This window comes from Aulonocara sp. 'chitande type north' Nkhata Bay, linkage group LG4 (genome assembly GCF_057382095.1).
Source record: "Aulonocara sp. 'chitande type north' Nkhata Bay isolate Kocher_YH1m ecotype deep benthic linkage group LG4, A_spYH_male_GT1.1, whole genome shotgun sequence".
Lineage (NCBI taxonomy): Eukaryota > Metazoa > Chordata > Actinopteri > Cichliformes > Cichlidae > Aulonocara > Aulonocara sp. 'chitande type north' Nkhata Bay.
The window spans coordinates 4,710,077-4,729,192 of record NC_141347.1 but is presented as its reverse complement, the minus strand read 5'-3'; the positions used below and the strand labels follow the sequence as shown (position 1 = coordinate 4,729,192).

Here is a 19,116-nt window from a genome sequence, read left to right as displayed (position 1 = left end):
CTGCTTCAACTCCACCTCCATCGTCCCGACACCCAAAAACTCCAACCCATCTTGCCTCAATGACTACCGCCCAGTAGCACTCACCCCCATCATCACTAAGTGCTTAGAGCAGCTGGTCCTAGCACACTTCAAATCCTGTCTCCCCCCCACCCTGGACCCCCACCAATTCGCATACCGCCAGAACAGGAGCACAGAGGATGCAGTCTCCATCGCACTGCACTCTGTCCTCTCACACCTGGACAATGTTACGAGTTCAAATATTGGGGATGGAGACAAGAGGAAAAACCACAATAACAACACTGGTCCGGCCGGGTTGAGTCAAACGATGATTTTAATGATCACACGCGTGGGAGATGGACACCGTACGCAGACAGCATCAGATCTCAAAATGGTGGAGCATTGATCAAACTCTTATAGCCTCTGGTGCCTCCACCTTATCATAAAAAGCCTAAACATTCACATGCTTTCTCTCACACGACGCCTAAGCTACGACCTTGGCTCCCCGGTTATCTGCTCCTGCTGAGATGGGGCAGAAAACTCCAGCATGTTCTGTTCTCTTCTAATCAGACAAATAAGGCGATGACTTTCTGCGAACAGTATTTCTTATAACTCAGCAGTATAATGCATCATAAAACAACATCATTCATTCACAATAAATCAGCAGTCTAATGTAATGCAAACTAATGCAAGAGTTATCACCTTCTTCTAATTCAGGAGAATAATGCAAACTAAAACTACATAATAATTCACAATCTTTAATTAGGGGTCTAACATGGCATAAAATAATATTATAATCTCACAACAACAACAACACCTACGCCAGAATGCTGTTTATAGACTTCAGTGCAGCGTTCAATACAATCCACCCCTCACAACTCATCAGGAAACTGACAGACCTGGGCATCAGTTCCCTCATCTGCAAATGGTTACTGGACTTCCTGACCAACCGCCCCCAACATGTCCGGCTGGATAACCGCTGCTCATCTACCATCACAATGAACACCGGTGTACCACAAGGCTGTGTGATGAGCCCTTTCCTCTACTCCCTCTTCACCCACGACTGCAGACCTGCTGATGGTTCCAACACCATCATTAAGTTTGCAGATGACATCACGGTGATTGGCCTCATCAGTGCTTTGAGCGCTCAGATGAGTAGAAACGCGCTACATAAGAACCAGTCCATTTACCATTTGGGTAATAAAATTGCAGGTAACATTTCCAAGGCAGGTAGGAAAAAAATGAGCTGCTATCAGTGTATGTTTGTTTTAAGGTGAGGTGGCACGAACCCGCATGTAGGGAGATGTAACCTCGTACCTCAGAAGTGTCGATATGGGTGTATTTCCATCTGTACAGCAGTATTTAGTACATCCTGGTACTTGGCAGGATGTGCAGGAGGCAGAGAAAGAGCATAAGCTTTCAGCACCTGTTAGAAATGTCACTTTCCCACATAAGAAATAAAAGGTGCTCCACAATAGTGCTGCAATTGAATATATTTTGCAATGAATTGAAGCCCATGTCAGTATTCATAGAAGAAATTGTATATGAATGCACAGCTTCCTTACATGTGCATTTGTTTCATTTGCAGATCACGCCAGACAGCTCACAAAGTCCATGATGAGGAAGCCAACCATAGACAAGCTGGCGGCTAACAGAGAGGCTGATGTCAATAACTTTGTCAAGTTCATCACCAAGGACTCTATTCAGAAGTCCCTGGGGATGTATCTGGAGATGCTTAAGAGAAGAAAGGCTTAGAGAGGGGAAACATGTTTGCACACTTTGTAGCACCAGCTACAGATGTGATCTGACATCAGGCAGTGAGCAGTCTACATGTTTGGGGGATAAAACCCAGCATTTACCCCTCAAGGTGTTAATAAAAACACTCGAGGTTAGGGTGTGACTTTTTGTTTTGGTTTGAAGAGCCGTACACTCGGGCAACCTGCCGAGCCTTCTCCATCACTCAGCATTACCTGCAGTATGCTTACGCGAGCAAACTGCTAATTGTTGCAAAAGAGTCTCACATATGAAGGACTAACAGCAAATCTGACCTTTAGTGCATCTAAATGTGGCAAAGCCTTTGTCATCTCTAACAAATGTTTGGTTTTTACTGTGAAATATCCAAATAAATGTCTGGATTCATACATTAAATGGATTAAAGCGTGTGGTTCTCATTCATTATCTCTGTAACTCAGACGTCTCTACATTCAAATGACAGTTGAGAATGTTAAAAATTCAGCGGACAACCAAATCAAAATGAATCTTGCATTCTTATAACAAGGAGCATTTTTCATTCTTTGTATGTTTGTGTTTTGGACAATTGAATCAATATACGACACTTCAAAAGGACCTGAGTGTCAGCGCAACACAATCGGCTAAACTTCAGGTGTGCAGTGTCTCCACACTTTTCACTGTCACGTCCTGTGTGTGACAGACATGAATGACCTCTGCTGTGGTGCTCCCTGTTTTCTTTGAGCACTACATTTACACATTTAAGAGTATTACCCTCAAATGTGTTTGGATTTGTCAATGTGTGAGTCGTCTACTAAGCCTAAAGCTACAAGTCACTAATGTGACTCCTGGAAAAGTAAATGTTCTTTCATGTAAAGAGATGAAATCAGCACGTGTATTCACTTTAATATTACATCCTCGGGGGGGAGGCTAAGTATTTTGCAGCAGCTTGGTATTGAACTGCAAACCTTCCAATTAGTAGAACTGAACTACAGCAACCCCAACTTAACTGTTCAGCCAGGACAAGCAGTGCTTGTCTAGTCAGTTATACCAAAGCATAAGTGATGTGCTTCTACATCACTGCCATCTTGAGGCTGCAGTCAGCTATCGTCTCTCCAAGCACACTTCTCTTGGACGCTATTAGAAACTCTAGTGTCTCTATTTCCCAGGCATCTTTAGCTTTTTGTATGCAGACAACCTGATTTTCCATTTCAGTGTTTAAAAATCACAGGTTAACATATGTGGTGAACACATTTCAGCTTTACAGGAGTAACTGAGATGACTGAAAATAATCTTTAATGAATACATTGTTTCTTCTTTTGTGTAGGGGAGACCGGGGATAGTTGTAACGTGGGTCAGTTGTAACACTTCCAGTTTCTCCAATCAGGGCTAAGTTTCAAATGATGTGACTCATCCTGTGCATGCCCAACTCAGTTCTGCTATCACATGTGAAAAATCAGCACATTTTGTCAAACACAGACAATTTAACATGAAAAAAAGTAATTTGTATGCCAAAAAGTAAGTTTTTCTACTTTATTTCAATTTCTAATAGCATTATCTGCTTTGCAGTTAAACTCATCAAACTTAAATTGTGTTATTTGTATGTCTATGGGGATATATTCTGTGTAGGTCTTTAGTGCTAATGTTTTAGCCGTTGGCTGTAATGTTAGCTAGTTCATGGCTATAGGAGTCGGGGTCAGTTGTAACAATAACGCAGATGTTACAACTTACCACACTATTACTTTAACTTATATTAAACAAGTTGGGGCAACGACATCAGCAGAGAGAGGTTCACTGGTCGCATTTGTATATGTGGTTAATGCCATTGGCAACACAATTCCTCCACTGTTTGTGTTCCCACACATACATTATGCTGACCACTGTGTCAGAGATGGACCAGTAGGAAGTACTGGTAGTGGAAATAAATCAGGATGGGTGCAAGAAACAGATTTCCTCATCTTTCTGAAGCACTTTGCAAACCACACCAAGGTAAGCCATGAAAAAAAGTAATGGAATTGCGATGCTGGTGAACAACTACATTTTTTCAGCTTCATTGTTATGTTCAAAATTGGTGCAAGAGTTGTAGGTTATAATGCCCACTGAGCCAATGAGGCCAAACTCAAGGAAGACCAACCAAAATTTATGAAATATTCAGTTGCAGAAAATTCCATAATTTGTCTTTTTTGGGGGGTTGGAATATGTTCAAAAGCTGGATTTCTGCATTCTGTCACACACACACACAGCTACATAAATGGCTCTAAGTGCATTCATGTGTTGAATAAAAAAGATTACATGTTAATGTTTTGTTAGTACTCTTATTTCATTGTGTTACATTTCACCCCAGGATATGTTACAACTAACCCAGACTATGGGGTTAATTGTAACATTTCACTCTTCGTGTTTGAGGCCATACCATGTAATGGGTAATTGTGCTGCAGAGAAAATAGCTGCACTATTTAATAGCAGAGACATGTAAATACTTTGCATTACATTTTGAATCCACTACCTTAAAAGAGCTCCAATTTACAGACAGAAATGTCAAAGATGTGACAACTATCCCCGGTCTCCCCTACAGATGTATTACTCTACCGCTCTTTTATGTTTTTTCAACATTTTTGGCTCAGTTTTGCAGGTTAGTGTTTTGCTGTGTGTCTGAGCTGTTTTGGGAAATTAATTAAAAAACTTCAGTAACTCAAAACTCTGAAGACATTTAAGCAGACAAAAGAAGTGAAATAAAATACACACGCGTTATTAAAGGTTTCCAAATCAACAAAGGGTCTCAGTAAATGTTCCAGACAAATGTGCTCCACTGCAACAAGAAGCCGAATTCTTTACAACACACAAGTTTTCAGTGAAATTCTTTTAGTGGCTTTATTGTGCATTTGCATTTCATGAAGCTGTGGCTGACAGTAGTCCCCAACTGAATGATCATTGTGCTGGCTGCAGATTGAGCACGATGTGTGGAAAGCTTGTGGAAGTCACGGTTCAAGCAACGTGAGCCTAACCGCTCAGCTTCACCTCCACGGGGAAGTGGTCGCTGACAGCCAACGCCTGAGAGACAGAGAAACCGTTCTTTTAGTGGCTCACAGTTTGTGCTGCAGACGGCTTCAGTTTCCACAGGTTTCTTTCCAGTGCTGAAAAACTCAACGTGCCTGCATGGTAATGCCATCACTACAGTATACACTGCATTATGATTTTGTTTGCATCTCTGTGGTCGTTACTACAGCCACTGCTTTACAAAGTTGCTCGATTTTCTGTAGCTCAAAGCTGATATTAAAAAAGCAAAAGTGCTTTAAAACTGCATGATTTCTGATGGGGCGACTGCTTTGCCCTTTGTGTAGAATGCCTCTCTTCTGATTGGAGCTCAGTAAACATTTTGCTGACGAGTCTATGGTCTCAGTTGCAGTGAATACAGCATTGTTGGGTTTTTCTCTGTATGTGTTATTGTAGGGTCTACCTGACAGTATAAAGCGCCTTGAGGCGACTCTTGTTGTGATTTGGCGCTGTGTAAATAAAATTGAACTGAATAAATATCATTTCACTGTGTGTAGAGTAGAGACTTATTTTTTTCATCGTGGTGCACCTGTAAAGGAAGAGATATCGCTCTTTATAGGTGCTCGCACCGAGAGGCTCGCTGACGATGTATTTGTACTGAGGAGAATCTCTGGGGGGAAACAAACACACACTTTTATGTTTCCATACGTTTGCATTTCATGCTCAGTGTTACTCTGAATGTTCTATGTTCGGTGTGTGGACTCACTTGTTGACGTACTCCATGAGTTTTTGGGTTGCTGAGAGATCACTGTCTCTGACCTCTTGGATCAGAATGACGTCATAGCGTTGGACAATCTGCAAAACACAAATAAAAAATGAAAATGAATCAGCTGATTGTCCATCTTGCAACATCACGTTTGTTTATATTTTACCTTGCACGAAAAAATTCATGTGTTAAGCTTTAGATTGTAAAGGCAACGCTACAGCTGTTGCACATCCAGTTATTTCATTGATCATTCCTTAAGCATAGAGGTGGGAATATTCTGGGAATATTCAGGTTTACTTCTGCAACAGGCCAAATCATCCAAAGCATTTCTCAAAATTCAGTTCAAACTATTTCAAAACGCACACACAAGATAACACTTCTGGATTGGTTTTGAAAGCACTCTGACCCAAATTGCATTACAAATGGGTGGATGTAAACATTTTGTACAAACTGTCATATCTACCAAAGAGGGAAAAGTCCCAGACCTTGGTAATGATGTTCATCAGAGTGGTGTTGGAGGCTTTGGTGTCTCCGAAGGATTTGATGTTAAAGGCTCCCAGCAGCAGCGAGTTAGAGAGATGCAGCAAGGTCAGAAAAAGCCCCAAAGTGCCCACCAAATGCATCCTACACCAAACAGGTCACATGTTAAAAATGACTTAGAAATCACATGAAACACTGACGCTTACAAATGATTTCATATTTATTTTACACGTATGTAAGCTAATGACTTCCCAGGTTATCAGGTTAATAATTTCCAGTTCCTGTGCATTAAAAACCGATTTGCAGGCTGAAGTAAGGCCTTTCCTTTCACTCCATATTTCTCTGTCATAAAGTCCAGTTTAACATGGAGTTTAGTCCAAAACAAAGCGGCTCATGTTCCACCATCTGCTGAGAGCTCATGACATGAGAGTGAGAGACCAAACACCTGCTCCTCTGGATGTATTTTTGGCAGTTTATCTAACATGCTATTTAGCGCGTCGCTATTTGCAGCATGTTGCAAGGCTTGGTAAAATATTATCCTTTTAGGACAATATATTACTCTGTTGCCCTGGTTACACCGTCCTGGAGCTGTTGTGGAAGACCAAAGGTTGCCAAATATGGAAACAGAGCTGCATTTATACTGTGATGGTTTGCATGTGCTGCTGAAATGTGTTTGTAAACGCACAATTACTGCAGGAAAAATGCACAAAAGTTACTGTAATGCTGCTGTAGCCTGAAACATCCACTCTAAACAAGAAACTGGCTCACAGTATTGCACCGAATACAGCTCAGATGTTTTTGTAGCGAGTGAGAGGTCCATACCTGCTCCTGTATGTCTGCACGGTGGAGACGCCTGAACTCGTGAATCTTCTGAAAGCTCCTGAAAAGCTTCTGAGCAGAATGGCGACCAGTGTCTCTTTTGAGGTTTTTATCTACCTGCAGGCGCATGTGACTGCAGGGTGCTGGGGAGGAGTACAGAGAAAAGGTGTGTTGTGGATGGGGTACAGATTTCAGGCTTTCAGGTTCTCACATCCCAAGATTGCAGTGCAACAAGGATAACGTTGCAACCTCAAATTCTTTTCTGCTCGTCATACAATAAAAACACTTCAGCATTGTTTTAACTTGCTGTTGTCCTGTTTGGCATTTGTGTGAAGTTCTGTCACACTTCACAAATGAACTCAGAATGAGTGTCGCAGTGTTGGGATGACCTTAAACTTTGGCAAAATCCTTACGGAAACTGAAGAAATTCCTTCAAGCAGTTTGAAAGATGCCTTGTTCATGAGAGCAGGGACAGACAAAACATAATATCTACTCTAGGTCTGCTCCAGCAGAGACACGTAACAGTCATTAGCAATAACAACAGTAATATTGCTACAGCCTTGTTAAACTATCATCTGTCCCAGTGTTATATCTTGAAATCAGACCTTCAAAAACCTTCCGATAGGCTGATACAACACAAGTATGCCACCGTCTCCACCTTATTGGTCAGAAAGTTTTTCTTCCCAGTTGTAGCTGAACAAACAGAACCCATTCACTTACAATGCATTCAAGCTTGACAACACAATAATACACTTTAGTGAAGTTTCATAAAAGTGCTCATACTTACAGCATGTTACAGTTGTCATGTTACTGATGAGGGTTAAGCTCTATGTTTTTAACATTGTAATCAGATCTGCCAGGTCGGTGCTTAGACATATACGGTGTCCACTACACCCAGCCTCCTGACTCTTTCTTTACTGCCAGCTGTCGAGAATCTGATGCCTCAGCAAATACTGAATAAATTTCGGTGCCACCGCTGCTGTCCACATTCATGCTCCCGTCAGGGTAAACCATAGTTTCCCAAACTTTCCATGTATTTTAAACTTGAGAATCCAAGTGAAGCCAAGATGTTTGCTGACTATTAGTCTTGTTTATGAAGTAGACAAACGAATTTTGTGTAGAAAGGATGAGGGCTCAGTGTGCGCGTGAGGAAAGCTTGCACGAGAGGAAATCTCCACTGGGACATGGAGAACTACCACATACTGACCTAAAGAGCAACGAGTACAGAGGGAGAAACAGCAGGAAGTGCAGCTTAACCACAGATTTGTAGCCACTCTTGCAGTTTAAACCAAAGACCAACAGAGAGTTGCACTAGGGCCAAAGTAGCAGGATCATTTTCTGTATTTGACTTTTGGTTATATGCACATGTGACCTGATGGGGACTGCAGATGTGCAGTATCTGCACCTTGTATTTTTCTCTAACATCCATAAACATGCACACTCTGGTAAAACTAATTAAAGTTAAATACTTCTTTGTAAGATGTTTAATAAAGAATGATAAAATGGAAAAGTGCCATGTGTGTAGCTAAAAATAAGCCCCAGAGCGAACGCCAAGGCTGCAGTCTGGGAACCGGCGGGGCGGTCACCGCTGGGATGTGCTTATCAGAGTGTGGAAAGTTGTGGACTTTAAAGTGTTGAACTTTGATGGATAACCAGTAGGGGTGCAACGATACACAAAATTCACGGTTCGGTTCGATACTTTGGTGTCACGTTTCGATATTTTTTCGATACAAAAAAATGTTCATGCATTTTTAATTTGTCATTTATTAAAATTATAAATATATATTTTAACTCAAAAGTATAGTTTTTAAATTTAACCCTAACCCTTGTGCATGTTTTTTATTTTGACAGCGAATGCGCACCTGCGGACCACTTATGTGCAGCCCTGGTTATTTAGCTCGTCATATTGCAGCCACAGAAATTCTTTTGTCCATGAAACCATAAAGCTGCACTTTCTTTTTGCCTTATAGTCTCATTTGTCATAACTTCTCCGTTTTGTGGTAAGCTTTTCTTTGGCTGTCACTTCTTCACCCTGACCTGTCTTATTTGGCTCAGCAGAACTGAAATGCTTTTACACACGGACTCACATAAGCTCAGCGATTCTCTGCGCGATCAACCTCTCACATGTTTAAGCTGCGGGAGATTTCACTTGTCATGTTTGCATAGTAAGCTAACGATTAATAAGACGATGTCAGAGGAATTGGTGCGCAAATTATCATCACTCACAGATCAGTGCTGTCGCTCTCTATACACAGTTCACACGATTGCAAAGTGAAAGCAAAAAAACAAGCGCAAATTCAAACGCAACTTCAATATGTCACATATTGACAGTGGCTCACCGATGCCAATGACATAATTACCCAGCTACATTTCTGAAAGAATGCAAAAGCATTGACATATATTTTTCCTACAATAGCCCGACGGGCAGGGCAGAGATAGATTTTGGTAGCCCGACTGAAAAAATCGCTAGCTCCGGGACGTCGGGCTAGCGATATTGCGAGCCCTGTATCTGATTGAGGAATCACTCATCTTTGGAAAAGAGAGTTTATTACAGAGAAATGGCTCTTTCCAAAATAAAAGCTATACTATCCGCTTCTTCTGGGCTATATTCTCAGCAGCATAAGGAGAATCATGTGCTAACAGCTGTCTAAATGACTCGGCTAAAGTTAGTAGCATGCTTGTTGTTTTTGTCTTTGCACTAGGATGATGTCAGCATAAATGTGCAGTCATATTCGTTGTGTTCCCACTAGTGCTTTCAGGTTAATCTCGTTGAAATGACCTTAACGCCACAACACGGCAAATCTCCGTTAACGAGCTACCGCCGATCGCCCCGTGCATGGGGCTAGACGGCCAACACGTTAACGAGCTAACTGCGCTAACACACTAGCTCCCACCCATGTAATTGAGCATTGCATGGCACATCCAACATACTGTTTTACTTTAATCCATGACTCGCTTACCTTCAGGGTCATACGTCACATGAAAACCAAAATAATTCCAAACGCCAGATCTGAATGAGGTTCAATTTGCCTGTTGCAAGGAGAGCTTAGCTTCTGTCTCGCTAGCTTGCCCTGCGCTCTTCCTTCTGACTATGCTGTCTGTGTTGAGCGCTCAGTGGATCTGCGCTCGACAGTGCAGCCTAGGCGGAGTAGTCGAACACAGATTCTCTGAGCGCTCAACACAGACAGCATCGTCAGAAGGAAAATTGATAAAATAAATTACAAATGTTGTATTGTTCGATACATATGCGTACCGAACCGAAAGCACTGTATCGAACGGTTCAATATCGATACGAATATCGTTGCACCCCTAATAACCAGTCGTGTCTCAGATCAAACGTGCAGAATAAAATCTTTGCCATAACTGTTGGCATGAGAGTGATGCTCATTATCCCTTTTGGCAACATTTTGAATAGCACCATCTGGTCAAGCAAGGCCATGTGACACACTGAGCTCGTGATACTGGTTTTGGGCGGCAGTGATACGGACACTACTGGACTGAAACTGGTTTGAGAGTCTGCTAAAACGACAGCATGTAAGGACACAATGACTGTGTTTTAGTAAGTGTTTACCTGTTTTACTAAATGTACTTAAGAACTGCTGAGACCGTTTATAAACCTGTGTTTAAATTTCAAGAAAAGAATGATGCATTTGCATTTCTGTATTAATAGTTGGAACCGAGGAGGAAATATGAATATGAATGCAGGTGCATCGTTTTTTGCATTCATGATGTCGTTTTATTCAAATCAGTTTGTGTTAAATGCCCCAGACAACAAATCTGTTGTCGGTTTAATTTCAGAAAGGATGGCGCCACATCATGTGATCATTACAGCATATGTACAGATCTAAATGCATTTCATGTCCTATTATAGTTTTATTCACTTCAGATTAGCATCAAAGTTGTAGCCGCGTCTTTGCCCATTATGAGCCATAAAGTTGGACACTGTTGGAGACTGTTCTGCTGGTGATAAATGAAACGAGACGATCGTTTAAAAGGATTTTATTTTGAAATCTAACACCCATGTAGAGCTAACATTGACCGTAATAACATCGTAATAACATCGTAATAACATCTTTACAGTTTGTGTAAACCCAACAGAAACCATGTTGTCCCAAAACGCTGCGTTTGTGTCCCATATGTAACACCGTGTATTATCCAACTTATTTCACATGGTTTAACTTGAACTTTAAAAACTACAATCAAGTTTTGCTGTATTACCAGTAACAAATCTTTTATATACACATTAGCTTGTTTAAAAAAACTGACTGAATTACCTCTAAACTGGTTCTAGGCTTTGTCACACTGGTCGCACTGGTGCGTGTCCATGGTCAGTAAGCGTAGAGTTGACTTAAGCTCGAGTTTGTGTAAACTGAACTGCTGCACCGATCACGTATCAGCGTCTGTTGGTGTGTTTCTGGGGTCGCTGGCTGGAGGCTTTCCCAGAAAGGTCACATGCGACGCCAGCTTGTGTGTCGCCAAGCTCGACTTCAAAGCAAAAGCCCTCCCACACTGGTCACACTTGTGTGCTTTAACTCCACTGTGGACCAGTTTATGTCTCTTTAAGTTGCTCTTATAATTAAAAGCCTTTCCGCACTCCTCACATGTGTGGGGTTTTTCTCCGCTGTGGACCATCTCATGGATTTTTAAGTGGCTCATCCGAGTAAAAGCCTTCTCACACTGGCTACATGCGTATGGTTTGACTCCTCTGTGCAGGCGCTGATGAGTTCTCAAGTTGCCCATCAAACTAAATGTCTTTCCGCACTCCTCACATGTGTGGGGTTTTTCTCCGCTGTGGACCATCTTATGGGTTTGTAAGTGGCTCATCTGAGTAAAAGCCTTGCCACACTGGCTACATGCGTATGGTTTGACTCCTCTGTGTAGGCGCTGATGAGTTCTCAAGTTGCCCATAGAACGAAATGTCTTTCCACACTGGTGGCATATGTGTGGTTTGACGCCGCTGTGGCTGAGGTGATGTGTTTTTAAGTTGCTTTTCCGAGTAAAAGTCTTTCCACACTGGTCACAACTGAAGGGCTTTTCCCCACTGTGGATGCGCTGGTGTCTTCTGAGGTGACACGGGGCATGAAACTTCTTGTTACACTGATCACACCTGTAGTGCTCAAGTAAGTTTGCACTTGAGTGAGCATCTTCAGCCAACTGAGAGCACTGAGGTGTTGGGCTCTCTTTGGCGTCTTGTTCCTACAGCAACAAAGACACAGGCAGGGAGTCAGAAGCTTAATAAGTGTTTGAGTTAAATCTTGTTTTGTCGTGCCGGCCTCTCTGCTTCGATAAGAAACCTGTTTGTTGGATGATGCCCATAATAGTAACCTGTTGTGTTGTAAATTGTTTGGATGCGTTTTGGAAAAGAAAGACTGTATTATTGCATAAAATACATTTAAACAAGTGCATCGCTGATTGCATCTTGTGGACATCGGTTCAACCAGCTGATTGCCCTGCTCAGTCTTTACGCCCGACCCAACGAGGGACAATCAAATGCAGAGGGGACAGTGCGACTTCACCCGTGCACTTGCACCTCTTGCACACAGTCCTCATTTACAAAGTGCTCTGCAAATCACCCCGTCCCTGTTACAGTGCAGCGAGCCAAAAATGAACCATTTAGTCCTTGGTGTAAGACCAGGGGTGTCGAACTCCAGGCCTCGAGGGCCGGTGTCCTGCAGGTTTTAGATCTCACCCTGGGTCAGCACACCTGAATCAATTGATTAGTTCGTTACCAGGAGAACTGGAAGTCATTTAACCATTTAAATCAGCTGTGTTGGAAATAAGGAAAGGTCTAAGAGGTTGAAGCCTTCGTCTTTCCATTTACTATTTTCCTTTTCTTAACATGCATTTTGTTTCTCATGTTCTGGAAAACTGTAAATAATTACTAAAGGGTGGTAGTTAACAATAATCATAATGATATAATGACAATAAATGATGATCATTCATGAAAGTTGTACTGATAGACTTTTCACGTTTCCTAAAAGCAGCTCGGCCTTGGTTTGCACGGCACTTCCAGATGTGTTTATAAACTACGAACAATTTCACGTATAAAAGTCTGTAAAATGTTCGGACTCATGATTTATAAAAACGATGTTTTTCTCACCGTGTGTGAAGAAAACATTTTCTTCTTTCCAAGATGGCCGACTACGTTCCTCCGTCAGACTGCTCGACCCACCAACACCTGCCAGGAAAGAGCTTTATTAGGCTCCGGAGCCGAAATGCACATTAAAGTCACTTTACATCCAGATGACTTAGACCGTCCTAAGATAATAAACTTTTAGCCTGGTCTAGATTAAACTGAGCTGATGGCAAGACGGAGGATCAGAGGACTTGAAGCTTTAAATAATCCCTCAAGGAGACAGGTCTAACCTTTCCTTTGAAATATCTCTGAGGTAGCATGGACAACATACACGTGCAGATGAGAAATGACACCCTGATTCAATCATTCCCTCTCTGTAAACACTTTAACTGGGAAGCCAAGCTAAAGGTTAAATGATCAGCGGCTGTAGGTTTAGCTGTGCTCGTATGCCCGGACAATACAAATATATAAATAAAGAACTGCACACAAACACAATTACACTACTTGATCTGTTACAATCGAGCGACATTACTTGTCAGCATCTGGAATCATGGAACTCTTTGGTCACGGTGAAGGAACAGTGTGCAGGGCTGTTTTTAAAATGAGGTTTTTCACCAAGCATCCTGATGGGCTCTTCCCAAGAGTTAGTGGACAGATAGTTGGAGGTCATGTTCCCAACAAGCAGCAACTGGTGCCGAGGATGAAAGGAACCATGAATGTGCTCAAAGCTAGATTGCGAAACCGCGATATCAGAAACACATCCTGCATGTGCTGAACTTGCTTTCTAGCAAAGCACCCTGGTTTGCAGTGTCCCAGGTGTAGGCCAGCACTGAGGATTGTTCTCCAGTCACTGTACACACAGTTTAAGGGAGGACAGCAGTTCCTACTTTGAAGGTAAACCTTAAATGATCAGCAGCCATGAGTTTAGTTGTGCTCGTACAAGTTATTGTCTCCAGTGTCTCTGCGGGTCCCTAACACTCCCTCACAAACACACCTGAGCTGGGAACATACCTGAGGGAGAGCAGCAGATGACAGCATGCAGGAGACAACAAACTAATCTAAACATATAAAACAACTCCAACCAACATCAGCTTGGTGGTTACCTTTGGAGGAGCCCAGCCCATGAGCTGTGCTGTGATGACTTATGGTGAACAGGTGTGCCAACAACTAAGAGCCGAGACAGAGCCTCTTAAAGCTGTAGGACAAAAAACAGCACGTCCAGAGCACCTGAAGGCCAGAAGGTGGCAGCAGCAAACGGGTGTCAGGTACAATCTTCAGCTTCCATAGTATCTACAGATCATACACTCCTCCCTTTGCTCAGTGTTTTCACCTTCAGCACATAAAGGTGAACTTCAACCACACCAACAGACTGGAATATGTTCACCCACACAGACCTGGACCAGTACGCCTCATCTGTACTGGATTACATCTCCAAAACCACAGACAGTGTCACCACCTGACAGTGGGCAGGGATAGCTCAGTAGGTAGAGTGGTGGCACCATGATCGGAAGGTCGGTGGTTCGACTCCACTGAACGGCTACCCTGAGGTACCCCTGAGCAAGGTACCGTCCCTACACACTGCTCCCCGGGCGCTGCATTGGTGGCTGCCCACTGCTTCACTGGGTGAATGGGTTAAATGCAGAGGAACTATATCCCTACGGGGACTAACATGCACACTTTACTTTACACCCAGAAACGGATCACCATGTACCCCAACCAGAAGCCTTGGATGAACCGGGATCTTTGTCTCTTCCTGAAGGCCCGCAACACCGCCTTTAGGTCAGGAGATGCACACGCCTACAGCACAGCCAGGGCTAATCTAAAGAAGGGCATCAAAAAAGCCAAACACCATTACAAAAAGAAGGTAGAAGAACACTTCTCCAACTCCAACCCCCGACGCATGTGGCAAGGACTCCAGACCATCACAGACTACAGGACCACCAAACCCTCCCCCGCATCCTCTGATGCAGGGGCGGAGCGTGGGGGTGGCTTACGGGGCTTAAGCCCGGGTTGTTTTGTCAGAAGCCCGGGGTATTTTGGAGTGTAATTTTTTCATAGTTAGATGCCTGGCTGACAACTGTATAAAACAAAAAGTACACACAATATTCGAAGCACATAGTGCACACTGTGGGAATTTACGACTGTGCGTGAATCCCCCCCTGATATTGGTATGATCCAAGCTCAGGCACTAAGCGACTGAGCGAGGGGGCGGGGGGAGCTGCTGCCCGTGAGTGCGCTGTTGGAGAGACGGAGCCAGCCATACTAAGGAGAGCTTAAGTTTGAGCAGGTACCAAAGCAAATCATTCGTACCGTACAAATAATGTAAATGTGACGGTGCATCACGAAAGATTGATATGAAACTGATCACTTGACCAATATTATTTTACTTGCTCCTCAAGTGAATCAACAAATGGCGAAATGAAAAGCCGAACAAATGCTATTTTTTAGAGAATCTTAGCTTACGTGTGTTTATTTCATATTTTCAGTTCTTACCCTCCCCGACTAAATCGGTTTCAGTTATGTACTGAAATATAAGAATGGACATTAGAGGGTTCTTTCAAAGAAAAAACTCAGGTAAATGTTATTTTATATATTATGCTTTGTATGTTGTTCAGTATATTTCTATGCAAAACAAGAGGGATTTCAGTACACAGCAGGATATTCACATTTGTAACCAGATATTTACACTTTAGGGAGAAAACATAAAACATTTTTACTGTACAACATCAATTTAGAGTAAACTTTTGTTTTAGATAAATATTGAAATATATTTTGAATTAGTTAAATGTCAGAATAAAGAGAGACAGAGCTGTCTATTTTTTATCACTTTCATTAAATTTAGGAGTACATGTACACTAAGTTTATTGTTAATTAATAAGAAAACTCCAGACGATTCCATTCTGAGCTGAAGAAGCTTCTGATAGGTTAGTAGAGTCCATGTGAGTAAACTGGTGGCACAGCTGTGGATGCATATAAGGCAAAACACAGAGCCTGTTTCTGTGACATGGGAAAATCAAGAGATATCAACCAAAACACCAGGAGAAGAATCGTGGAGCTCCATAAGTGTGGCTCAAGTTTGAATACAATTTGGTGCCATTTGCAATTAAAAAACACAGACAGTTTCTCTCTTTACTCTTAAAGTTAACAAATATGTTTTTATATTTATCAATCTAAAAAAATAAACATTTAGTCTGATTTGATGTTACAATTAAAAAAGTGTTTTGATCTGAAGAGTTTGTAAATATCTGGTTTCAACTGTATATTTGATGATTGTCAGCACAAAGAGGGAGAGAGAGGAGCAGAGATTGAGATGGAGAATGAGGACAGAACAGAGATGAACAAGAGCAGGTGAGACACATGTTAGTCAAATGGTTGCTTACTAAAAGTATCACTGTATCATAGGTACTCATGTATCTCGTACCTAGTGTTTCTTTTTAGGTTTGCTATTTTTCAAATTCTATATTTATTAAGTTATGCAGGCTTGTTTGCACAACAAGGCTAAATAATTATATAAACTTTTCTCAATCTAAATATTGTACTTTGGTAGAATTAAATAAATAAGTGTAGTGCAGGTCTATGATGATTTTTAGTGCTACTATCATCTAGTTCTGATTGTGGTTATGTCTTGGTTAAGTCCTCAGTAATCCTGCTTTTGAACTGTTGTAGTCCTGTTTTAATTCTGGATCAGTTCTGGGTCTGGTTGAATTGGGGTTTAGTCCCTGTGTCTTGATACAGCCCCGACTTTGTTCCGCCTTGCTGCTTAATTAAAAAACTAGTTTATGGTGTCCTGCATGTGTGATATATATATTTCCCTATATGAAGTCATTCTTTTTTGAACAAAACTCAAAACAGAGCCAATTAATCTTTCAGTCATTTCTACACCCCCCCCCCCCCCCCCCCCCTCAAAAAAAAAAAAAAGATCCCACATGCATACTACCCTTTAGGGCTAAGCCCCGGGTGTTTCAAATGTCTGGCTCCTCCTCTGCTCTGATGTCTCCTTCCTCAATGAGCTCAACAACTTTTATGCTCGTTTTGAGCGAGGGAACCCCACAACCAAAGCAGACCACCAACCTCTGACTCTCTCCCCCACCGATGTAGGAGCGGTGCTGAGCAGGATCAATGTCCACAAGGCTGCAGGTCCTGATGGCATCCCCGGGCGTGTTCTCAGAGCGTGTTCTGGGGAGCTTGCAGGAGTGCTCACAGACATATTCAGTCTGTCCTTGGCCCACGCTGTGGTACCGGCCTGCTTCAAATCCACCTCCATCGTCCCGATACCCAAAAACTCCAACCCATCTTGCCTCAATGACTACCGCCCAGTAGCACTCACCCCCATCATCACTAAGTGCTTAGAGCAGCTGGTCCTAGCACACTTCAAATCCTGTCTCCCCCCCACCCTGGACCCCCACCAATTCGCATACCGCCAGAACAGGAGCACAGAGGATGCAGTCTCCATCGCACTGCACTCTGTCCTCTCACACCTGGACAACAACAACACCTACGCCAGAATGCTGTTTATAGACTTCAGTGCAGCGTTCAATACAATCCACCCCTCACAACTCATCAGGAAACTGACAGACCTGGGCATCAGTTCCCTCATCTGCAAATGGTTACTGGACTTCCTGACCAACCGCCCCCAACATGTCCGGCTGGATAACCGCTGCTCATCTACCATCACAATGAACACCGGTGTACCACAAGGCTGTGTGATGAGCCCTTTCCTCTACTCCCTCTTCACCCACGACTGCAGACCTGCTGATGGTTCCAACACCATCATTAAGTTTGCAGATGACATCACGGTGATTGGCCTCATCAGTGCTTTGAGCGCTCAGATGAGTAGAAACGCGCTACATAAGAACCAGTCCATTTACCATTTGGGTAATAAAATTGCAGGTAACATTTCCAAGGCAGGTAGGAAAAAAATGAGCTGCTATCAGTGTATGTTTGTTTTAAGGTGAGGTGCCACGAACCCGCATGTAGGGAGATGTAACCTCGTACCTCAGAAGTGTCAATATGGGTGTATTTCCATCTGTACAGCAGTATTTAGTACATCCTGGTACTTGGCAGGATGTGCAGGAGGCAGAGAAAGAGCATAAGCTTTCAGCACCTGTTAGAAATGTCACTTTCCCACATAAGAAATAAAAGGTGCTCCACAATAGTGCTGCAATTGAATATATTTTGCAATGAATTGAAGCCCATGTCAGTATTCATAGAAGAAATTGTATATGAATGCACAGCTTCCTTACATGTGCATTTGTTTCATTTGCAGATCACGCCAGACAGCTCACAAAGTCCATGATGAGGAAGCCAACCATAGACAAGCTGGCGGCTAACAGAGAGGCTGATGTCAATAACTTTGTCAAGTTCATCACCAAGGACTCTATTCAGAAGTCCCTGGGGATGTATCTGGAGATGCTTAAGAGAAGAAAGGCTTAGAGAGGGGAAACATGTTTGCACACTTTGTAGCACCAGCTACAGATGTGATCTGACATCAGGCAGTGAGCAGTCTACATGTTTGGGGGATAAAACCCAGCATTTACCCCTCAAGGTGTTAATAAAAACACTCGAGGTTAGGGTGTGACTTTTTGTTTTGGTTTGAAGAGCCGTACACTCGGGCAACCTGCCGAGCCTTCTCCATCACTCAGCATTACCTGCAGTATGCTTACACGAGCAAACTGCTAATTGTTGCAAAAGAGTCTCACATATGAAGGACTAACAGCAAATCTGACCTTTAGTGCATCTAAATGTGGCAAAGCCTTTGTCATCTCTAACAAATGTTTGGTTTTTACTGTGAAATATCCAAATAAATGTCTGGATTCATACATTAAATGGATTAAAGCGTGTGGTTCTCATTCATTATCTCTGTAACTCAGACGTCTCTACATTCAAATGACAGTGGAGAATGTTAAGAGGCCCTGGGACCATTTTTGTACATTTTAGTTTTTCAGTTACAAGCCATTTGCACTGTGTTGAATGGAATATAGCCAAATTCTCTAAAAAAAAGTTTGGCATAATTTCATTTCAAAATTCAAGTCTGACTTCCTTAAATTAGCTTCAGTGGCTAAGCTAACAATACACATCCTCTTAGAGCCCTAGGGACCATTTTTGACCCATTGACTTCCATTGTAAACGCTATTTTTCACTGCAGAATTATTACCGTTAATGTCTTGGTGATTACTTATGTTTCCGTTTCGTTTTGGTCTATGAGCCTTAGAGTTGTAATTTTTTTATTTGTCCACCGGGTGGCGCCCTTGCTCCA

The 19,116-nt window shown here is 42.4% G+C and overlaps 2 protein-coding genes across 5 annotated transcripts; both read right to left on the bottom strand.

The window, feature by feature from the left end:
- Positions 1-4,582: 4,582 nt before the first annotated feature.
- LOC147331799 (deoxyribonuclease-1-like) lies at positions 4,583-9,866 on the bottom strand. Of its 2 annotated transcripts, none has more exons than XM_086288069.1 (6): positions 9,745-9,866; positions 6,788-6,927; positions 5,971-6,109; positions 5,486-5,574; positions 5,309-5,389; positions 4,583-4,776 (listed from the first exon to the last, which is right to left on the bottom strand). In XM_086288069.1, exons 3-6 carry the CDS (start codon positions 6,106-6,108, stop codon positions 4,740-4,742), a joined length of 345 nt encoding a protein of 114 aa, XP_086144195.1. In that variant the 5' UTR covers position 6,109; positions 6,788-6,927; positions 9,745-9,866; the 3' UTR covers positions 4,583-4,739. The 2 variants fall into 2 exon arrangements, with proteins under 2 accessions (XP_086144195.1, XP_086144196.1); XM_086288070.1 differs by lacking the exon at positions 9,745-9,866 and adding an exon at positions 7,198-7,335.
- Positions 9,867-10,773: 907 nt separating this feature from the next.
- On the bottom strand, positions 10,774-14,088 carry LOC147331798 (uncharacterized). Of its 3 annotated transcripts, none has more exons than XM_086288056.1 (3): positions 13,964-14,088; positions 12,885-12,962; positions 10,774-11,980 (listed from the first exon to the last, which is right to left on the bottom strand). In XM_086288056.1, the coding sequence occupies exons 2-3, from the start codon at positions 12,900-12,902 to the stop codon at positions 11,171-11,173; spliced, it is 828 nt and encodes a 275-aa protein (XP_086144182.1). In that variant the 5' UTR covers positions 12,903-12,962; positions 13,964-14,088; the 3' UTR covers positions 10,774-11,170. The 3 variants fall into 3 exon arrangements, with proteins under 3 accessions (XP_086144182.1, XP_086144181.1, XP_086144183.1); XM_086288055.1 differs by having other exon boundaries at positions 13,872-14,003; XM_086288057.1 differs by lacking the exon at positions 13,964-14,088 and adding an exon at positions 13,393-13,747.
- Between the last annotated feature and the right edge of the window lie 5,028 nt (positions 14,089-19,116).

Bases quoted from the DNA above. Each gene is read 5' to 3' on its own strand.
- LOC147331799 (XM_086288069.1), bottom strand. From the start codon at position 6,108: ATGCATTTGGTGGGCACTTTGGGGCTTTTTCTGACCTTGCTGCATCTC. The intron at 5,575-5,970 runs GTCTGGGACTTT...TGTGTTTTGCAG, and splicing joins TGATGAACATCATTACCAAG to ATTGTCCAACGCTATGACGT. The intron at 4,777-5,308 runs GTGCACCACGAT...TCTGTCTCTCAG, and splicing joins CGATATCTCTTCCTTTACAG to GCGTTGGCTGTCAGCGACCA.